Below are 23581 nucleotides of genomic sequence, written 5' to 3'. Positions count from 1 at the left end.
GGTATAAGTTATGGTCACTCCTAACATTGCATTGATTTAATACTAATGAATGATATGCTTGGATTGGTGTTGATATCTTGCAGATAAAACAAACTGCTTATTAACACCATAGGCTCTGTCATAAGTACTTCATCATTATCTGAAGATAAGGTAAAAGTAAGTATGCTTTTGTTTGTTCGCATAAGGGTAACTAAATATCTTCCACTGTCCTGCTTATTAGGTGTCTGTTGCCACAAGGTATCATGTGCTTCTGGTTACCACCTTCTCATAATTATCTTGCCTATTACATATCTCTTACTTATGTTGCACAACAGTCTCTAATAAATTTGATTATACTGTTTGGCATAATCTGAACTATTTACAATATTATAGAAACAAGTACTCCCTAAGGGAGAAACCTAGTAGGGAGTACAGAAAAAGGGGGGTTATAGGGGTGGCAAAAAGGGCATAACCCTATATATAGTACACATAAAGAGCAAAAAATGAGGCAGGATCACCCCGTAATCAACCGGGCTGATCCCCCTCAAAAACCACCCCAATAGGAGCGTCTAAAAATTAAACCAAAATAATGAATAAACTTTATTGAAAAGATAGTAAATTAAAAAGCTAGAAACTCATAAATAGATAGGTCCTTGGTTACAGCAGGCATATGACTGTAATAGTTTGTATCCAAAAAATGTAGCAATACAACTCATAACACAGTGTTAGTAAAGGAGACACATGTTACAGTGTATATTAAGCCATGCAGATAATCACTAGAAACCAACATAAACAGTATATTGTGCTCCAGAAAATGTACCAGAAATCGAAAGGACAGGGAAGAGTTTATAGTGGAAAAGATAAAGGGAGAAAGAGAAACTTCCAACTGCCCTTCGTATGAAGCCCAATACCCCTCCTGTCTCAGAAACTGGTGAACCAAAAGTCTCATTAGAGCACAATAAAAACTGCAAAATAAGTTTGCTAAAGTACTAAAAACAATAATAGCAACATCGGTAAAAGCCAGATGCGCGTTTCAGCGGTCTAACCGCCTTTCTCAAGGGCCAAACAAACCAAGTCAAAAGGTCCCCCCTCACCAATTAAATACCTCATATGCGCCGCCCATCCACCAGCTTGACGCCATCATTGGTCCAAAGTGGAATCTACCCATCTCGCGGGGAGGGGATGGGGTCAGTGCGCATGCGCAAGAATATCAGCGCATGCGCAAGAAAACATAACCTTCTCGCGAACCCCCTCTCTCTCTGATTGTCTTCTGGGGAAGCGATCAATGCGCATGTCCACGCGAAGTATCCGCGCATGCGCAAATACTTAGCACGAAAAGTAAATTATGACATCCAGTCCCAGAGGGATCCTCAAAAAGGGGGTTAATTGTTTAGCCCCAGGCTATCAGGATGACCCACATATTCGGACCGAAACGAATTGCACATGTCTATTATTCAATAAATTACTAAATTACTAAAATGACCACTAGATGTCACTCAGGAGTACCCCACCCATCGACTAAACACTCTCATTTTCAAGATGGCGCTGGAATCCGGGGGCGAACTTCATGATGACAATAATGACATAAGATGGCACACCCAGTAGGATGTGCTTTGAATAAAACACTTAACACTTAACCAATTATTAATGTATTATTTCATGTTATCTCTGACAATGCTTATGATGTAATTGTGCTTAATAAGGGACATGTCGTCATCCCTGAATAAACATTCCAGAGTATTTCATCAACCGGGAAACATGTGTCTGGTGTGATTTACTTTGGAAAGCATGCATGCACCATAATCAAATTGGAAATAACCAATTTGATTTCCACTTTAATAACATTACAGCTGGGTATTCAGGTACACCCAAAACTATTTTAACGGTAACCAGACAGTTCTGGTGGCCCTCTCTGAAGGAAGAGGTTATCGCTTATGTCAATACTTGCCAGACTTGCGTGGTGTCAAAGGTTCCACACAAATTGAAATGTGGGTTGTAAAAAACACTGCCTGTGCCTCTTATTCTGTGGTCTCATATGGCCATGTACTTCATAGTGGAGTTGCCGGTATCCAAGGGATATAACACTATTCGTATGGTCATAGATGGATTTTTTTTTTTCTAAATTGGCCCATTTCGTCCCACTGAAAAAATTACCTTCCTCACAAGACCTTGCTCGGATTTTCAATAAGGAAATCGTAAGGTTACATTGGGTTCCATAAAACAGTTTCTGAAAGGGATTCACAGTTCATTTCTCGATTCTGTAAATCTTTTTGTAAAGAATTGGGTAGCGAACTGTCCTTTCTTCATCTTATCCATAAACCAACGGTGCAATTTTCGAAGATGCTTCATTGACGATGTCCAGGATAATTGGTTTGAACTCTTGCACTGGGCAGAATTTGCCTGGAACAACGCTATACATGACTCTTCCAAGCTTAGTCCTTTTTATGTTTCTATATGGTCTCCCTCCACGCAGCTCGTATGACAGATGCCAGGTCCAGCATTAGGAAGGATGCCGTCTGCTGTAAGGCAGCACTCTATAATTGCGCCACCTGCAAAAACGTCACTAGTGACGTGAACATGGTGCGGCATTACAGTTTCACTGTGCATTTCCGTCTGGAGTCATGGGACCCAATTTAGCAAATAGCAGGTTTTACAGGGTTATTTAAACCCTAACCTGCAGCTGTTCAGTGCCCTGTCGTGGTTTCCATCCTGTGTTGGTTATCTGAGAACACTTTCCGTATTTCTGGTATCCCTGACCCTTTGGCTTTTTTCATACCGTATTTGTTCATTTCTGTATTTACTGTCACTGCAGTCTTGATATATTCAGAAAAGTATGAGTCATAATTAATAATTACTTATTAGGTAGATTAACACAGGTAAATAGTAACATTAGGTATTTTGTGCAATTTTAAAATTATAGTATTAAAGGACCACTCTAGGCACCCAGACCACTTCAGCTTAATGAGGTGGTCTGGGTGCCAGGTCCTTCTAGGGTTAACCCATTTTTTCATAAACATAGCAGTTTCAGAGAAACTGCTATGTTTATTAATGGGTTAAGCCTTCCCCCTATGTCCTCTAGTGGCTGTCTCATTGACAGCCGCTAGAGGCGCTTGCGTGATTCTCACTGTGAAAATCACAGTGAGAGCACGCAAGCGTCCATAGGAAAGCATTATGAATGCTTTCCTATGTGACCGGCTGAATGCGCGCGCAGCTCTTGCCGCGCGTGCGCATTCAGCCGACGGGGAGGAGAAGAGGAGGATCGGAGGAGGAGAGCAGGAGGAGATCTCTCCGCCCAGCGCTGGAAAAAGGTAAGTTTTTACCCCTTTCCCCTTTCCAGAGCCGGGCGGGAGGGGGTCCCTGAGGGTGGGGGCACCCTCAGGGCACTCTAGTGCCAGGAAAACGAGTATGTTTTCCTGGCACTAGAGTGGTCCTTTAATGATTTCCTTATGTAGAATACAGACAGGTAATGAGACCTTTAGGCACAATTAATAGTGATCCTTTTATTTGGCATATTCTTTACTGTGTACAACTTGTCAGCACTAGTTTGCTTATGTCAGTATTGATAGGGTGGTTATAAATTGTGACAGATACTTTGAATATATACTAAGGTATTATTGTTGCTGAATGTTTAGAACTACTAATAGCATTCTTTATCTGTGAATTAAGTCTAAGGTAAGTAAGATACTTCTTAATTATTTCACATTTAATCAACAGTTATCTTTGTCTACAATCTACTAAATTATTTTTTTTATTTTTCATGTTTTACATTACAACAACATTATAATGCAATAGTTTTGAGAAGAACTATGTTAATTGATTTAAAATAATGACCACGTTAGTACACTCCATATTACGATAAAATGTATTGGCTTAAACTTTAGTGCAAAAGTATGTTGAGATACAACTAGGAGGTGTATTTAAATAGTTTGTTGATGACCAACTTGAAATATTTTGACTAAATTAAAGACTTAGAAGCAAATATTCAACTTGGCTGAGTTGGATAATATAACCAGTTTGGTTATTTGTGCCTACAAGTCTGTTTGCAAGTCAACGCAATTCACTATTTAGCAAATAAATTCTTAAAGTTTTAAAACACTTTTTCTCCCAAATAATTTACATGCATTTTGTTTTCCTTAATCTAAATTTTCTATATGTATTTCTTTTAACAGTCAGTCAAAGGCATGATTGAGAAAGGAATAACAAAATAAAGTGTTTTAATGTCTACGAATAAGTATTTTATGTCTAATCGCAAGCAGCCATTTAAGCAAATCATACTTTGCTTGCTGACATTTGTTAGTTATATATTGGTGCATAATGCTATCTTTCTGGTGATTTACATTTCTACATTTGTTTAAATTGTATGAAAAAAAAAAAAGTTAACTTCCATTAAATATATATATTTACACTGGAAACACATTAGCCAACCACTTATTTTTATATGAGTAATTCATTTTTAAATTAGTATATTTTGAAAAGGTACTAAGTTTATATTTCTATACTTGTAAATATTGCAAAACAAGTATATATAAATCTGGAGCACATTAAAAGCAATGCCATTATAAGCACACCAGACGATCATCACCAGCAAAGTCTTCTGTCTATAGCAATATGCTGTTGCGCGCACACATACATGATCTTTCAAGTCTATTTTACCTATCTCCTGGTAATTTTACTTTCTCCGAATATGCACACAAATAATATCATTAATAAGTGAAATATTATCCATTTTGAATTACAATATAATGGTTTTTAATTTAATATGTTCACATCCTGAAAAGGTTTTATATTTTCCAATTAAGTATAAATGTCTTTGCACAGTTTTGTTGTTTATATAAAAGCACACTTAAAATTTGTATTCTTTAAAGTATAAACTTCCATATGTGTCAAGGTTTTAATTAAAAATATATATATATATTTGTACACAATATTTATGTTCTATTTTTGCAATATTTCACTTTTTTTTTATTAATTACAGCATTAAAATCGATATTTTCAAGAATTTTGTCCCACATTAAAAATGTTTTTCAAGAAAACACTCAATAGAAGAGAGCTTGCTATTAAGTTAACATCCTCTGCAAATGTACTAGATCGTAAGAAAATCCACAGTGGAAAAGTTGTTGTTGTGACTGGATCTACATATGGGTAAGTCTAACATATATTTCTAATTGGGGATTTTTTTTTAATTACGTGAATATATAATGACAATCAAACGTTTGACTACATCAACGGTTCCCAAACTGTGTGCCACGGCACCCCAGACAGTCACACAGCGGATTCCTGTTTACTGTTATTTGGTTTTTGATCTTGGCTTGGCTTGACTTTCCATATTTCTGGTATCCCTGACCCTTTGGCTTTTTTTCATACCGTACTGCCATATGTTTCCCTGCCCCCACACTCCTCCCCCCTTACACACACTGCACCCTTCATGCACAGATTGTACCCCTCAATACACAAACACTAACCCCCACACACACACACACACTACTTCACCTATCTCAACAACAGCCCCTATCCCAGCAGTTCTTAAACAGTTTGAATACTTATCCTGGGAGGGCACCACGGCACTCCTGGTACCATAACCACTACAGAGTGTTGTAGTAGTTATTGTGCCTGGATTGTTTCTTTAAATAATCTACCAGTGCCCCTCCTAAGCTTTGGTTCTGGGTCTTCCCCAAACATGGAAACATTTCTGCTGAACAGTGGCACAGTATATGCCCCAGCACTGTACATATATTCAACCTGGAAATTTGTTTTGGTTTGGGGTGCCTTGGAAATGTATTAAAATATTATGGGTGCCTTGATCCTAAAAAGTTTGGGAACCACTGGAGTACATAATAGTATAATAGTATATAATATAAAAGCTAATTGTAAAAAAACTGCCTATTAAGATGCAACATGGAATTACATAACATCTTTTCAATTTTTAAACAGTAATGATGAGGGTAATGAAGGCACTTTTAGAACATTCTATTATTTCACAAGTAGTGTGTAGTATCACTGAGAGTCACATGAGTGCCATCATCTTGTGGCATTAACATTGTTTTTCTTTTTGTTGTAACATGCAGAATCTACATTCTAAGTCTGCATTATTTTTGCTATGCAGTACCAAATTATTATTATTATTAATTATTATTAATATTATTATTATTATTATTATTATTTATAGAGTGCTACCATACTCCACAGTGCTTTACAATTATATAAGGGGAATAATTTATACCAAGCAGTTGAAACACAAAATATTAAGAGACAAGAGGTAAAAAAGACATACTGCTCTGAAGTGGAAGTAGATCTCTATTAGAAGAAAGATGAGACATGGAGGATATGATAGAAACATTTAAATACATAAAGACATAAAGGGAATCAACACAGTAAAGGAGGAGACTATATTTAAAAGATGAAAAACTACCACAACAAGAGGACATATTCTTAAATTAGAGGGGCAAAAGTTTAAAAATAATTTCAGGAAGTATTACTATACAGAAAGGGTAGTGGATGCATGGAATAGCCTTCCAGCTGAAGTGGTAGAGGTTAACACAGTGAGGGAGTTTAGGCATGCGTGGGATAGGCATAAGGCTATCCTAGACTTAAGATAGGGCCAAGGACTAACTAAAGTATGTCAGAATTGGGTAGACTAGATGGGCCGAATGGGTCCTATTTGCCATCACTTTCTATGTAAGTGGGCATTAGGAATGTGAATTACAGTTACTATGTTGCTCACAGCGAGTGGAGGTAGATTGAATTTACCTATAACAAGCACATTGGATGGATATGGAGATATAGATATATATCTATATCTATATCTACAGAATGTGTGATGCTTGCACTCCTGGATTAGAATATCAATGCCCGGTGCTGGTCAGGCACAAAATACAGAAGAAAATGAAAATGAATTGAATGAATTATGAAAATTTGGTGCCAAAATGACTCTAGTTAGCAACACAAAACACTTTAAAAACACTCCCAAGACTAACTTTAAATATTGTCTATAGGTGCATAGTATTAATATAAAGAGAAAAAGGATTTGGGGGAGCAGCTTTTGTGTCATTTAGTAAATAATGCACAGCATTATGGGAAATGTATTAAAATAAACTTTTTAGATCTTCATATTTAATTAAAGATGGAAACATAAACCTTAAAAAAAACAAAAAAAAACTTTGCTTGGAGTAAAGACGAGACAAGGGGGAAATGATAGAAACCGTTAGTTACATAAAGTTAATCAACACAGTAATGGAGGAGACTATATTTAAAAACTACCACAACAGGAGGACATAGTCTTAAATTAGAGGGTTAAAGGTTTAAAAATAATATCAGGAAGTATTACTTTACAGAGAGGGTAGTCGACCCATGGAATAGCCTTGCAGCTGAAGTGGTAGAGTTCAACACAGTGAGGTAGTTTAAGCATGCGTGTGAGAAACATAAGGCTATCCTAGACTTAAGATAAGGCCAGTGACTAATGAAAGCATTTGTAAAATTGGTCAAACAGTTCTTATCTGCCATCCCATTCTATGTTTCTATGTTTCAATGTACCAACACAAAGGGATATCCTGCAAGTGGGGATTGAATACCACTGCAAGCTATTTATCCAGAGCTGGTTATAGCTCTAATATATGTGAGTTGTCATTTTTAGACCTTTATGTTGAATTTTTTAGATGGTTATTTCTTCCCCTGTACTTAATTTGTATTGTAATATATGGTGCATGCTGGTCTTCTGATCTGCTTTTATCAGTTGTTCTTAGGGGTAAAAAGGGAATTTTCTACTTTTCAGGAGTACTGCCTCCCATTTTTTTGTTTAGTTGTTCAGCGCTGCTCCACTTCCTTTATGTATTTTGCCTACATATAAATTAAGCTGAGAGAATTGTCATGCTAACAACATTTTATTTTTCACATATTTTAATACAATATTTTACTTTTAAAATTTTATTATTTTTGCCTTTTTTTATTCTTACTACATTTATGGATCTATTCTGTATACTTTTTCTCTACATGTTGAATAAATGCTATTAATTCATATTTTATTATTTATAGATTATCTTATAATTGCATATATTTATGTATTTATGATCAATTATATTCTCTGGTTCTTTTGAAATATTGTATTTATGAATACGTCAAAATGTTAAATTTTTATTGTTTGCAAAAATTAGGAAAATTATTTTACATTTTGAAGCAGCTGTGAATATATTTTCTTTTTTGTTTTCAGACATGTATGAAATAGTTAAAGGAAAATTGAAGGGGTGTTCCATATACTTCTTAGTTTCATTATCACAGTATATATATATATATATATATATATATATATATATATATTTTTTTTTTTTTTGTTTGTTTTTTTAGAATTGGGCTAGCTATAGCACGCCGCTTTGCAGAGGATGGGGCACACGTGCTATTATCTAGTCGCCTTCAGAAGAATGTGGACGTAGCTGTAAAGCAACTTCAAGAGGAGGGCCTGAGTGTTACTGGAATAGTTTGCCATGTGGGTAATAGAGAAGACAGAAAAAGACTACTGACAAAGGTGACAAAAGATGAAGGAGACTAATATAATATAATATATGCTGTGTTTCTTTGGATGAAATTATGTCATAATAGTCTGATAACATAACAAGATCAAAACATGTTTGGACAAAGCTTAATCCCAAAAAATGAATGCATATCAGCCATACAAACATACATTATTAACATAAAGTGGTTAATGCACACTATAACAAGGTAGAAATTCCAACCGGGTGCTCCAGTGAGGAAGGGCAAATTCACTAAATTCCACAGGTAAGTTTCACAGAAATCCAGGCACACATAGTGGTATTCACCACTAAATAACATAAGTGAATAAATCAATAATATATGATTAAACTCTCTCATTTGGAAGGATATTAAAGGTGTTGTGACCACACCCCCGAGTGAAGCATCGTGTGTAATTTCATTCTAACTGTATTTTGATATATATATATATATATATATATATATATATATTTATTTATTTGTGTTTGGGCCTAAAAGCCATAATGAGAGCATATTAGAAGTAGATATTTGAGGTCCAGACATACTCTAATATGAAAAAGTAGGTTGTGCTGTGCCAGAACAGACTATGTGGTAGGCATGTAATAAAAGAAGGCCCACCCTAGATAATGATATGAGAAAAGGGAGCGGTGGGAGGGGCAAATTGAAAGACCATAAACAGTATGGGGAGAGGTCTGGTGTCCCTTAAGAATGGAACCAAGCCCTTCCACAACTACAGGCCCAGCCTTACATTTGTGTTTGGGGCTTAAAAGCTGTAATGAGAGCATATTATAAGTAGGTACATTAGGTCCCTATATTAGACATACAGTAATTTATAAAGAAAAGTTGGTTGTGGTGTGCCGGAACCGACGATGCAGTAGGCCTGTAATAAAAGAAGGTAAAAATGAGTATACTATACAGGATTTATTCAATATACAAAATAAGCATATTGTAATATATTACATATTCATATTACGGAAGGCTTGGAGCATTTCCAGAACAGGTTAAGGTATGTATCTGGAGTAAACAGAGGACTTCCACTGTCCTAAGGTTTTAATAGGTACCGGTATATTTTAGCTGGAGGCACTGGTAGTGGCACAAATGTAGAAGGAGTGACCTGAGTAATTAGCTGGATTAAGACCTAATCTTACCAGTAATATACTGACATAAAGCATGAATTTACTTGTCGTTAGAGTATTGCCGTGTAAAGCTAGTAGAGGATGATCAGGGGAACAATGAACAATGTATTTTGCTCTCCATAAGTTTAAAGGGCAATCCAGACGTGGACCCCTTGCTCACGATGCCTATAGAGATATCCTCTATGCCTAACAAGGCTGAAACTATTGTTTGGGGTTTCTGTGTCTCTCGTGCAGAGGAAACTTGCTGTCATTTCGGACGTGGACTGCCCGTATGGGTGGGAATAGTCTGATATGTTTCAGAGATGTTCTCTTTGTAATGGCACAAGATGAGCTAAAACCAGCTTGAGAACTGAGCGGGGACCCACCGAAGGGCAGGCTATTTCAGCTGCTGCCTGTTCTCAGTATTCTCTTGCACCCCGTTTTTTGCTCTAGATATGGAGTAGGTCACAGGTAGCGAACCTATGAGAGTAATAGTAGTCGTAGTAACAAAAAGCGTACTTTTACTAGAGTAAAATAACAATTGAGATACCTACTAGTCTATGACTTGGCCTATGAACCGGTACTAAAGTATAAGCAGTCGTTTAACTAGCAGGGGCCTGGCACCTAATAACATAGAAAAGTGAACGTATTAGGTTTTTATTTGATTGTGAGAGCCAGACCGTGGACCCAGATAACTATATAACCACAAACCAAAATGAACAATAGAGTATCAGGAGTGCAGTAATTGCTGCTCAAATGCTGAAATACAACACATGATAATTCAGAATCCAGAGACTAATCAATATACCCAGTACTAGCCTGTTACATATAGACCCACTTACTTGGAAGTGGATCACAGGAGAACTGAGAAAGAATCATGAATATAAAGTGTCTATAGGACCGTATAAAGAGTAATTTAACCACGAGAGATGACAAGCGAGCCAATGGCCTTTATTTATAATCATAAGCTTATCCCATGAAAGAGAAACCTCGCCTATGAGTCTCTAGACAAGTTGAGACCTGGACCACAGACGGACGAAAGAGCAATAATTCTGTAGTCTAAGCAACCTAAAAAACAGTGTTGTGTCATACGATACGTGTAAAGAGGTGACATGTAAACGATCAAACAATAAGCTTGATAAATCCAGTCAAACAAAACTAATTTGAGAACTTACATGAAAAGGAAACTTAATATAAACATGTGGAGCAAGACTAGTGTATGAACCGAACGTTACATAACTAAAACATCTTCAAAATCTAAGTGTACGAACAACTTCATTTAACATGTTTGTGAGTACTGTAGCCAAACAAGATACGCACATGTGCATGCTCCTGAATGTTACCTAAACATATTTTATTTTTTATATAATGCCAACAAATTCTGCAGCACTTTACAGTGGGTGGATGAACAAACATGTAGTTGTAACCAGACGAGTTGGACACACAGGAACCGAGGGGTTGAGGGCCCTGATCAATGAGCTTACATGCTAGAGGGAGTGGGGTAAAGTTACACAAAAGGTAAGGATAGAATTAGACTAATGACAGTTGCAAGAGAGGAATCAGTCAGGAGCTATTAACAGTTTAATTGATACGCTTTTATGAAGAAGTGTATTTTTAATGATTTTTTGAAGGAGTGGAAACTGGGTGAGCATCTAATGGAGGAGGGAAGTGAGTTCCACAGGAATGGTGGCACGCTCGAGAAGTCTTGAAGGCGAGCATCAGAGGTGGGAGTACAGACAGAAGATAGATGCAAGTCTTCAGCAGAGCGTAAGTGCCTAGATGGGACATACTTGTATTAGGGTGTATAGATATGTGGGAGCAGCATTATGTAGATATTTTAAAGCAAGAACCAGAATTTTAATTGTAGGGACTGACAGAAGGGTGAGGCGTGGAAGGTGCAGGCGGACAGGAAGATGAGCCTCGCTGACGCTTTCATTATTGACCAACGTTACAAGTTGAGAGCACGTAAGACCACTGAGAAGCGGATTACAGTAGTCAAGGAGAGAAAGGACAGTGGAATGGACCAGCACCTTAGTTGCATCTAGCGTTATGTAGGATCGAATGCACGCAATGTTTTTGAGATGGAAGCGGCAGGATTTGGCAATCGACTGAACATGAGGTGTGAAGGAGAGGACTGAGTCAAAAGAACACCTAGGCAGCAAGCCTGCATGGTGGAGCTGATGATGGCACCGTTGGCTTGGAGGGAGACCGACACAGGAGTAGCAACACTTGAGGGAGGAAAGACCAGAATTTCAGTTTTGGTCAAGTTTAGTTTAACCCTTTAAGGACCAAACTTCTGGACTAAAAGGGAATCATGACATGTCATGTGTCCTTAAGGGGTTAAGGAAGTGGGCACCCATCCAGATAGAAATAGCAGAGAGGCAGTCAGAGACACTAGTCAAGAGGGACGGGGAGAGATCAGGAGAGGACAGGTAGATTTGCATGTCATCCACATAGAAATGATATTGGAAAAGGAGCTAATGAGTTTACCAAGGGAAGCAGTATAGATGGAGAACAGTAGGGGACCAAGGACTGAACCATATGCGAACAAACATTTAGGCTGGAAAGAAGCCCAAATAACCAGCAGTAACCTAGCATTTGTATGACTCAAATGAATAGAATAAAAGGCCACTCTAAAATGTGCAGTTTTACTTTATTGTGTTGGTCCAGTGGGGTCTGAAAACCAGTCAGTATCTGGTGTGACCACCATTTGCCTCATGCAGTGCAACACATCTCCTTCACATAGTGTGCTTCAATGGCTGTGCGAAGTTGCTGGATATTGGAAGGACCTGGAACACACTATGGTATATGCTGATTCAGAGCATCCCAAACATGCTTAAGGGGTGTCAAGCCTGGTGAGTATGTTGACCAAACAAAAACTGGGATGTTTTCAGCCTCTAGGAATTGTGTACAGATCCTTGCAACATGGGGCCGTGCATTATCATGCTGTAACATGAGGTGATCGTCGCGGATGAATGGCACAACAATAGGCCTCAGGATCTCATCACGGTATCTCTGTGCATTCAAAATACCATCAATAAAATACACCTATGTTCAGTGTCAATAACATACGCCTGTCCATACCAATACCCCACCGCCACCTTGGGCCAATCAATCCACAATGTTGACATCAGCAAACCGCACACCCACATGACCTCATACATGCTGTCTGCCATCTGCACTGTACAGTAAAAAACGTGATTCATCCGTGAAGAGAATACCTCTCCAAAGTGCCAGACGCCATCAAATGTGGGCATTTGCCCACTCAAGTCGGTTACGACAACGAACTGCAGTCAAGTCGAGACCCAGATGAGCTTCCTTGAGATGGTTTCTGACAATTTGTGAAGAAATTCTTTTGTTATGTAAACAGATTGTTGCCGCATCCTCCGGGTGGCTGGTCTCAGACGATCTTGGAGGTGAAGAGGCTGGATGTGGAGGTCCTAGCCCGATGTGGTTACACGCGGTCTGCGGTTGCAAGGCTGGTTGGATGTACTGCCAAATTCTCTGAAACGGCTTTGGAGATGGCTTATGGTAGAGAAATGAACATTCAATTCATGGGCAACAGCTCTGATGGGCATTCCTGCAGACAGCATGCCAATTGCACACTCCCTCAAAACTTGCAATATCTGTGGCATTGTGCTGTGTGATATAACTGCACATTTTAGAGTGGCCTTTTTTTATATCCAGCCTAAGGCACACCTGTGCAATAACCATGCTGTCTAATCAGCATCTTGATATGTGAAGTGGATGGATTATCTCTGCAAAGGAGAAATGCTCACGAACACAGATTTAGACAGATTTGTGAACAATATTTGAGAGAAATTAGGCCTTTTGCATACATTCAACTCATGAAAAATGGGGGCAAAAACAAAAGTGTTGCGTTTATAATTTTGTTCAGTGTATAATATAGATATAGATATAGATATGTGTGTGTATATATATATATATATATTATTTTGGTCTAGATTAGGTGTGTGTGTGTGTGTGTATATATATATATATATATATATATATATATATATATATATATATACACACACACCTAATCTAGACAAAAATAATGTGGGTTTAATTACATTATATGATCATACAATACATATACATACATATAATGTCTGCTCTTATTAGACTAACCCACTTACTTGGGGGGAAAAAATCCATCTGGGGCTCTCTGCAGTACAAGGCTAAATAGGGCCCTGGGTTAAGGCACCTATATATAAATTATCTATATATACTTAGGTAATATTTTTACCTAATTAAGTAATTGTATTAATTACAATATGAAGGACCTGCCTTACAGCCCAGACAGAAAGTACAGAGAATTTAGTTTGCAAGTTTCTCATTCATGGGCTACCATACGCTCTCAAATGCAACATAATAAAGGATAAAGGATATAGATCTTTAGCTAAGAAAACCCAATATTTTAATAGCTATAAAACAGGATAATTATTTAGAATTAAGGAACGTATTAGCTGCAACACTACTAATGTAGTTTATCTTTTAACATGTGGTATTCAGTATGTGGGAAGAACTAGTAGACCATTGAAATTAGTTTCATGGAACATTGTAACAATATAAAGAAAAAACTAACCACCCACTCTGTACCGATTAACTGCAACAATTGTCCTGATTTTAAGTTTGAAACTTTTTATGCAAGGGTTTGGAAAAGGGAGGGTTATTGGATTTTCAATCCAAAAGGTACTGGGAGCTAAAAAAAGATGAAGTGCTCACTCAGTATTGGAAATTAATAATAAAAACCACCACTGGTGTGCATGTGGAGCGCTTACAAATTTGTTGACTCACCCATATGGGTTAACACACATATGTATGGAAAACGTGACTCATAGCGATATATCTGAAACAAATGTAAATGCAAGAAATAGTGCAGATAACGTTTTCAATAAGTGCAGTGAGGGAATATTCTATATGGTCTCACTCACATGTAGCAGAGCCCTATAGGATAGGCTCAGATCTCAATGGCCTGCGTGTGCTTATGGTGACACAGTACCCAATCGGTCCTCTAGGCGTCTGGAGATCCTTATGCATACATGAGAGAGAGAAAACAAGGGGAAGAGGAGAACCCCTAGTGCGGTCAATCCCAATGTACAATGTCAAATAGTGCAGAAAAAAATGGCTTCTCACCTAATGTGGAGCTCTATACCTGGCTCCTGGTGTGTAGGTGTCTGTGCCTTTAACCCCTTAAGGACCAAACTTCTGGAATAAAAAGGAATCATGACATGTCACACATGTCATGTGTCCTTAAGGGGTTATGGGGTTAAGGGGGCAACTACCCTTCTTTAAGCAGCAACAATGGAAGATGGATTCCAATTATAAAACAAAATTTATTAAATAAAGTAGTAAAAACTTACAAATAAAGTATGAACAAAATTGTGAGAAATTTTAAAATGTGGAATCTTCAATCCTCCAGCCAAAACATGTTTCACTGTACCCAGACAGCTTTTTCAATCGGTAATAGAGTTGCTGCTGTTGCTTGTTTAAATACTTTGTACTTCCTCCTGTGTGGTCCTTCAAACTTCCCTCCCTCCAATCCGCTGGCGTCCTTTTTCATGAACAGCTGTACTGTGTTAGTAATTAAAAACATCTAGTGTTTTTCATTTAAAGTGACAGTACATGCATAAAGACAGGTGGTGAATAGGAGTGTGCTCTTTTGGGAGAAATGCTGATTATTATTGAATAGATCTCTATTGTATCAGCAGCTTATGTTCAATGATGATGTCAATATTAAAATATATATAGAAAAAATATATAAATATATAGTAGGTTCCTAGTTGGTCTCCCATACAAGTACTAACCAGGCTTGAGCCTGGATGGCTTCTGAGATCTGACAAGATCAGGCATTTTCAGACTGGTATGGCCATAGAATAAATATTTAAAATGTATGAAACATACTAATAAAAAATAATTTAAGTTAAAAAATTACATAACTCAAAATCATCATTGAGACCATTAGGCTGCATGGTATTCAGGTTAAAAATCCATTGCATCTCCCTTTGGCAAGGTGCATTCCACGTGATACTGGATATAGCTACTTTGAAACGCAACCCGGAAAGAGGCTTGGATTCCGGAAGATGAACACAGGTGATTTGTATCCCGAAGACTCATCGCGATTGGCGTTCCGACGGCGGGAGATTCTACCCTCACATTTAAAAGCAGACAGAGGAGACTTCACTACACAGCTTGATTTTTGCCCTGATGAAGTCCTGTTCACGACGAAACTCGGAGGGTGGAGAGACCAATACAGCACCTTTACTGGCTTTTATTGGACTTTTGTTTGTTTATTTTGTTATTTTTGTGTATTTTTACCATTTTGCTTAATTTTGGCTTCTTCATATACTTGTCCCCAGGATAAACAACATCGATACTGGAATACCTGAGTGTTTGATACACTGGATTTTACCATATATCTTGTGAGTGCAATTTTAATAAAATGTTGTCATTCATTTTATTGGGTGTACTATGTTTCCTGTGTCTCTCCCTCTGAATTAAGGTTTGAAAATGAAGAATATCTGAATTCCTCTGAACCCTAAAGACCTATACATGTCTGCATTGTACTTCTATTCTGTAAGTGCAACTTTAACTAGGACATTCATTTGTGGTGTTTTAACATACTACACCATTTGATTTTTGTCTGTTCTTATTTTTATAGATTGTATTTATTTTGTATGGTACCCATTTCATTCATTTGAAGTGGAGCTGGGATTATCCCCTTTATAGCTCAAGATTATCAACGGTTTAATGCATAAGCACAACTAAAATTAAATGAGGTCTGACATAAAATATTTTTTGTAATATTTTTGCTACAACAAAGGCCTGGAAAACATTTCACTATGGGTTCTTTGAGCGGCAAACTGACCACTCACATAAAACATCTTCAAACACAACTGAATCCCTGAATTATTTTTCTCGTAGGCTAATGATTCTGGAAATAACTTCATCTCCTTCACTGGAGTTCCGCAGTTTCTAGGTTTCTAGGAAGAAGTCACTAGTATAGCTGTATTTAAACAACCAACATATGCTGTCTCCTTCATACTGCAACAATTCAATCTTGTTGGCTCAATATGTGCAAGACATAAATTAAATTACAGAATGGAAAATTGGCTTCACTGGGGGGGGGGGGCAAGAGGGGGTGGAGAGCAGTTACAAGAGTTTTTGGGTTTTTGTTTTTTTCTGTAATGGCACTAATCTGTTTTGAGGCTTACCCCAATGCTATGGAGTTTTGCAACCCTGCAAGCATAACATTGTAATTCTATCTTACCACAAAAAGTAGAATAGTAGTTTGTTTTGATGAATATACATATATTGGAAAAAAAACTAATAATTGCAATGCACATAGATACTGTAGACGTTATTACCCATTATACTGATGACACTATACACCTTTGCAGTTTAAAGGACTATAGGTATACAACTTAATCTGTTTATCCTATTGCAGTTCTTTCTAATGAATCAGAATAACTTATACTGTAACCACTGGGAATAAAGTTAATAAACTAAACATTGAATTCCGGAAAACCAAAAACCCAAATTGACAAATCGAGTCTAAAAAAAGTCAAACTGTGATAACAGCACATGTTTTACAAACGATCGGTTGCCTAAATTCTGTAATTCAACTTTCAACTCACTACTATTCAGTTCCTAGCGAATAAACCTCAATGTGTTTCAACAATTACAATTTTTTGATTTTGTATTGATCAGAACTTGCACAAAATCGAACTAATTATTATCGATTTGTTCACTTGTATAAATTTTTGTGGCTTTTCACTTTGTTTATTTGCTTGACAAAAGCTTATGTAAGAACTGAAACATTTCCACTGTATTTTGTTCCTAAATTGAAGACTGCCTTTCTGAAGAAATAACTAGGTGTGCCTAGATTTCTGTGAAACATGTATTGGCAGTTCCAATGGCATTATATTTTTCAAAGTCTGTCTGTTTATATTGTTGAAATATTAGAATAAACTCTGATGAATTTGACTTTTTTTTTTTATTGCCCTTGGCCAAGTCTTTGCACACGTGCTTTCTCCTACAACTACTTATTAATGTTCCCTTCCCTATTATAATCATGAAAATAAATTAACAAAGCTTAGCTATATACTTAATTTGTGTAAATTTGTTTATATACTGGGTATTTGTTGAAGTGACTAATGTGTACACAGTTTTATATTCTGATGTGTTCTGTTCAAAAACAAAATGATTACATTTGAACTAACTTTGAAGTCAACTGTCATAGGAAAAAGAGTAATAGATCTCTCATTTATAGCAATCTATAATAATAATAATAATAATAATAATAATAACAACAATAGTAAGAATATAATAACGGTAAGGAAATGCAGAGGAGCTAGAACATCGGAGCATCCATAGCAACAATATGAATGTATGTATTTCATAAAACAACTTTAGATGCTCAATGAGTTTGGCTGTTGATCTTTAATTGTATGCAACGGGGAAAACAATGTATAAATAGTCCTGTCAATAATTAAAACCTGAAATAATGATTTTGCAAATGCATATGAATGTTTATGTTAAAGGCTCTGGAACATCAAGGAAAAGTTGACATCCTTATCTGCAATGCAGCCGTCAACCCTTTTGTTGGTCCACTTATGGAAACCACGGAGGAGATGTGGGAAAAGGTTTGTGTAAAAAAAATTAATAAGCAAATAAGTTCTATGAGAAATATATATATATATATATATATATATATATATATATCGTAGTAGCTTGCACTCCAAGAAGACTTTTGTAGTGCCCGGTGCTGGTTGTGGCAAAGGTAGATATGGGTGTAGAAACAATCGCACTCCTGGGACTTGGTTGAAGTAATACAATTTAGCTTTTATTTATTCCATATAAAATATCAACGTTTCAGCTCCAACGTGGAGCTTTCATCAGGACAGGTTGTTACCTGCTGGAATCCCATCACAAAACCACTTCAATGTGCTGAAGTGGTCTCCGTGTCCATAGTGTCCCTTTAACTACACTAAAGGCTGTTATTGGGAACGTGGCTGTTCATCCATTTCCTGCTTTAATGTTTCACTGATTTTTTTTTAAATCAGTAATGTTTACTGATTTTGAAAGGGCTGATTCTCCTGGTGCCTGAATGTGTTAGTGGTACATAGCTTGTGAGTTGCAACAACTGGATATTTATTTATTTTTTAATATGCTACCTTGTAACAGATTGAAACATAGAATGTGATGCCCTCACTGCCCTCTTAGTAAAGTAATACTTCCTAATATTATTTTTAAACCTTTACCCCTCTAATTTAAGAATATGTCCTCTTGTTGTGGTAGTTTTTCTTCTTTTAAATCTAGTCTCCTCCTTTACTGTGTTGATTCCCTTTATGTCTTTATGTATTTAAGTGTTTCTATCATATCCCCCATGTCTCCTCATTCTTCCAAGCTATACATGTTAAGATCCTTTAACATTTCCTTGTAAGTTTTATCCTGTAATCCATGATCCAGTTTAGTAGCCCTTCTCTGAACTACTCTCTCCAAAGTATCAATATACTTCTGCAGATATGATCTCCAGTACTGCGTACAATACTCCAAGTGAGGTTTCACCAGTGTTCTGTACTTCTTTGAAGTAAGGACACAATCAAATATTCTTTGGGTTTTTACATCCAAAATGCATTATTTTGCACTTCTCCACATTAAATGTCAGTTGCCACAGCTCTGACCATTTTTCTAGTTTACCTAAATCCTTTGCCATTTGGCTTATCCCTCCTGCAACACGAACCCTGTTACATATCTTAGTATCATCAGCAAAAAGACATACCTTACCATCAAGACCTGCAATATCACCAATAAAAATGGTAAAGAGAATGGGTCCAAATACAGATCTCTGAGGTACACCACTGGTAACAAGTCCATGCTTCGTATATACTCCATTGACTACAACCCTCTGTTGCCTGTTACTCAGCCGCTGCCTAACCCATTAAACAATATTGGAATATTGGAGAGTGATGCTCTGGTACCCTAACTGGAGAAATATATTACATCATATTGTTGAGTTAGTCTCTGCAAGGAGGTTTCTTATCCATCTGTCTGTAATTGCTACTACCTGATGTATTCCTTAGAAGTTTTTATATATTGATATTATATATGTCAGACTTTCCAAATGAATTGAAAAAAAATAACCCTATCTCTTTTTGTTATTAATAGGTGTTCCACGTTAATGTGATTGCAACCTTCCTTATGATAAAGCTACTGGTACCTCACATGCCAAAAGAAGGGTGAGGAGTTCAATATATTTAACATTGGAAAGTTTTCACTGTTTCATATATAGATTTTATATAAAAATACAAAATTATACAAATACATTTCTTTATAAAAAATATATTGTATACCTCATTGGTTAATCAATGCTTTAGTTCTTTTCTGAACCTTTTCAAGACAACTTTTATTACAATGTGACATACCTATAAATCACCAAAATGTATTCACCACCTTGGCTGATGTTCCTCTACATAAGAAATCAGAAGATGATGATCTGTCACAAGGGTAAACTATGTAAGCTAGCACTGTTATTACCAAATTGTAAATGGGAACTATAGCAACTTTCAAATAAATTAGTCACTGTCCCTTCCTACAAGAAGAAATGAGATTAAAATGAATGGAGTTAAATGGAAGGCTCTAGCAAGTGAAACAAGTGACAAAATGCAATATAATTGTAGATTATGCTAGCTTTAGTGTACCTATAATCTTAATTTTATTAATGACAGGAGGCGAGTATTTGCTTAAGTCTCTCTTTACTAGAACTCCACAGCAGCACAGAAAAACAACCAATCAGAAAAAAGTTAGGTACTATAAAACTCCCCTCCCCATGCATCATTTCCTCTTTCAAGCTGCGATAAAACAGAACAAAAAACAGAAAAAATAATGGGGAAGAAACGAAGTCCTAGATACAATGAATATGACAATGTCCGCCATCCGAGAAGAGCTGTCAAACCAGATAGTGTTGATGGACTGTAAACTGAAACGAGAGAAAAACAGAATCGAAAGGGTTGGTTAGCCAATGAAATGTACTCCGAACCAAACATGTAGGCACCCAGTGTAACAACCAAATTTACCTTAATATGAGATATCCCAACCCTACATATGAAAAACAGACATAAGAAACAAGTGACAGGTAGCAGAGACAACAAGCAGAGTTGCATACGTACCTGATAATCTAAACTATTAACATTGAACAAGGGAGGGATAAGAATGGGTGGGAAATACTCGCCTCCTGTCATTAATAAAATTAAGATTATAGGTACACTAAAGCTAGCATAATCTACAATTTTATAACATGACAGGAGGCTTCGTATTTGCTGTTTCAACGCTCAATTCACCAATCCAACGCTGTTTGTGTCGCTGGTACCTATTCCAGGAGATATCAGAGCAATCCCAATTGGACTTAACAACTGCGATAAACGACAGAAGACGGATCAATGAAGATGCCAGCCGACGAAGTATCTCAAACGCGGAAAAAAACACCCTACGCCGATAGATCCATTGTAAGTGGTGTTGCGACCTGTTTCCTAGCAGTCGGTCCAAGGGCTGGCAATCTGACCTATCAGCCATTTTCCTGTAGTTGTAAAAAGTCGAAGGTCATTTGCGGACTTAGGGTCGCAAGAAGCAAAACTGCCACCACGTCTCAACTCTTGATCTGTAAGGTGGCTCCTCCGATCGTGCCAGGGTCATCCGGCAATGTGGCCTTGGAGGTAGATCTCCAATCTCAAGGAATGTGCCTAAGTCCACCACCAATATCACAATAGAACCGAGTAGGATCTTTCGTTCCCTCCTGACCTACCCGGTGAGATGTTTCATCCGAGAATAAGTTAGTATGCAGGCAAGGGTGTGGTCAAACCAGCCGTATCCTAAGTGATTCCAATATTCCAAATGGACTGTGTAATCCTCGGCTGCGGTAGAGAAAAGACTCCCAAAGGATGTCCATTCAGGGTTCCGAACAGAACTTGTGTGGATGAACGGTGGTCGACTATTCTGGGAATAGAGAATCCCAGAGATATTCAAAGGGATGGAGTAGACCCTAGGACAAGGAATGTGAGTTTGAAATTGAAGTCAAGGTCTCCCTATAGAGGGGTACCTCTCTTCTTTGCTTGGATTCCCGCGTTCTCCACTGCGCAGGCAAGGCGTAAAGTCCCTTCGCTCATGACAGGCGACTCCAGAGAGCAGATATAGTGAAAAAAGAAGAAGGGTCCAGCTTCAGCCGTCCGAAACATGTGTCGTCCTGTTAGAGAATGTCGGCAGCTCTGTCTGAGTCTGCTACCATCCTGAGCCGTACTCCAGCGGTAGGACGTGACCCGACTTTGGTGTCTGTGTAGGAGTTGGGGCACACCAGGTACCTCCATAGAGACTCGTAGGTCTCCTTGACGGTAGTTGAAAAAGTGGGTTAGTGCGAATCCAAAACAAGACGGCTCCCGTGAGGAATATATAGAGTATAGATGGAAGGCCCACCATCTGCGAACCCTGTTCACCAGGTATGTGCTCCGAGGAGATGGGGCAGTACTGCCATCTTATCCCAAGATCGTAATGACCGGGGAACTCAAGACAACCGGGGTTTCCGGTCATGCCATGCGAACCATGCATACGGTTTACCTTCAGACCGGGTAGTAGGCCTTCTCTAGTCTTGTTACCCGAGCAAGGCAGTGCCCGTCTGCTCCATGAAGGTGTCCGTATCTGTCATCTTGATATGAGAGAAACTGTCTGCGCAGTTTGTTCGTAATGGTCTGGGTATCCAAAACTGAAAGCACTTCTCAGTCTTATGTGGTACAGAATATACCAAACCCTGTACTCTCGTACTACCTGAGGCTCATCCATTAGCCATACCATCTCCAGGAGTGTGTGTAAATAAGTGGGAGTCTCCCCCTGTATACCTCTGTGGGTATTTCTCGCGTGTGGTACAGAGGTCCGGATCTAGTCGATCCATTACCGGAGATAAAATAGAGGGATCCAGTCTAAATATGTATATCTTGCATGACCAGGCCGTCCTCCATAACGAAATCAGTAGCACCTACGTCAGATCTAATTGAATGCAGGAGGGACGCCCCTCTATGTAGTCATCGATGTCTTGTGTAATGAGCAAATGGTCGGCACTGTAGAGTGTCGAGTGTATGAGAGAGCCGCGCTCTCTACATATGTGATCGATTAACGTGATAGCGTCCGGCTGATAGCCTGAGCGGGCCGCGCCCATTAATAACCAAACGGTCCAGTCTACATCCGTGACCGGTTCTCACTATGAGAATGTGTCCTCCAAACATGTCCTCTGTATCCAGCACAATATCTGGCCGAGGTTGAGGGAGGGCTGCGCCCTCTAATAACAAATCAGTGTCCGGTCCTGTATCTGAGAGTGGTTCGCTCTCTGTACCTGAAAATAAAGTATCCCTGGATCGAGATGACGGAGGGCCGCACCCTCCTGTGGTCCAAACTAGAGTCCCAAGAGACTCAGGGTGACCAATTGTAGGGTACACCAAAATACTAATATCAGCATAAGGCTGATGGCAATCTAGGGAAAAACAACAATGAGAAAGAAAACTACCAACTGACCGCCCGGATCCCGTGCGCGCGCGCGGGGTCCAGGATGACCGTTGGTAGCCTGAGGAAAGCTGGAGACGTTCTCCGCAATCCACAAGCGCCCGGGAGGTCGGAAGAGGTCAAGTCAGGCCTCTCGACGACCCGAGCGAAAGGAAAAAGAAGTCCCGAAAAACGAAAAAATAACGTAGATAAGAGAAAAATACGTAAATTCTATCTCAGATAGAAGGCAAATAGCAGGCCGGAAGGTAAGACAGGTAAGCCCCACTGAACAGAGCCAGGAGCTAACCTAACGCAGGAAAAAACTACCGATACCTCTAAGGATACCGGGAAGCAGATACGGAGGTAGATGTAAAAGACAAGGAAAACACTGCGTTCTCCTGTAGGTGTCTGAGCATCGATCCTTGCCTGTGCGAAGTCCTCCTTGGAGATGTATGACC

The 23581-nt window shown here is 38.2% G+C and overlaps 1 protein-coding gene across 1 annotated transcript in view; it reads left to right on the top strand.

Annotated features, from left to right (window-relative positions):
- The window catches only part of LOC134612048 (dehydrogenase/reductase SDR family member 4-like), a 29518-nt gene extending 9674 nt beyond the window's left edge, over nt 1-19844 (top strand). The window contains exons 3-6 of the mRNA XM_063456428.1: nt 5009-5121; nt 8317-8494; nt 18143-18244; nt 19770-19844. Coding sequence (XP_063312498.1) covers nt 5009-5121; nt 8317-8494; nt 18143-18244; nt 19770-19844 — 468 coding nt within the window. The remainder of the gene's footprint in view (nt 1-5008; nt 5122-8316; nt 8495-18142; nt 18245-19769) is intronic.
- The last annotated feature ends 3737 nt before the right edge of the window (nt 19845-23581 follow it).

Source organism: Pelobates fuscus, chromosome 5, assembly GCF_036172605.1.
Source record: "Pelobates fuscus isolate aPelFus1 chromosome 5, aPelFus1.pri, whole genome shotgun sequence".
Classification (NCBI taxonomy): Eukaryota; Metazoa; Chordata; class Amphibia; order Anura; family Pelobatidae; genus Pelobates; species Pelobates fuscus.
The sequence above is the reverse complement of the archived record's forward strand: the minus strand, read 5'-3'. Positions and strand labels throughout refer to the sequence as shown.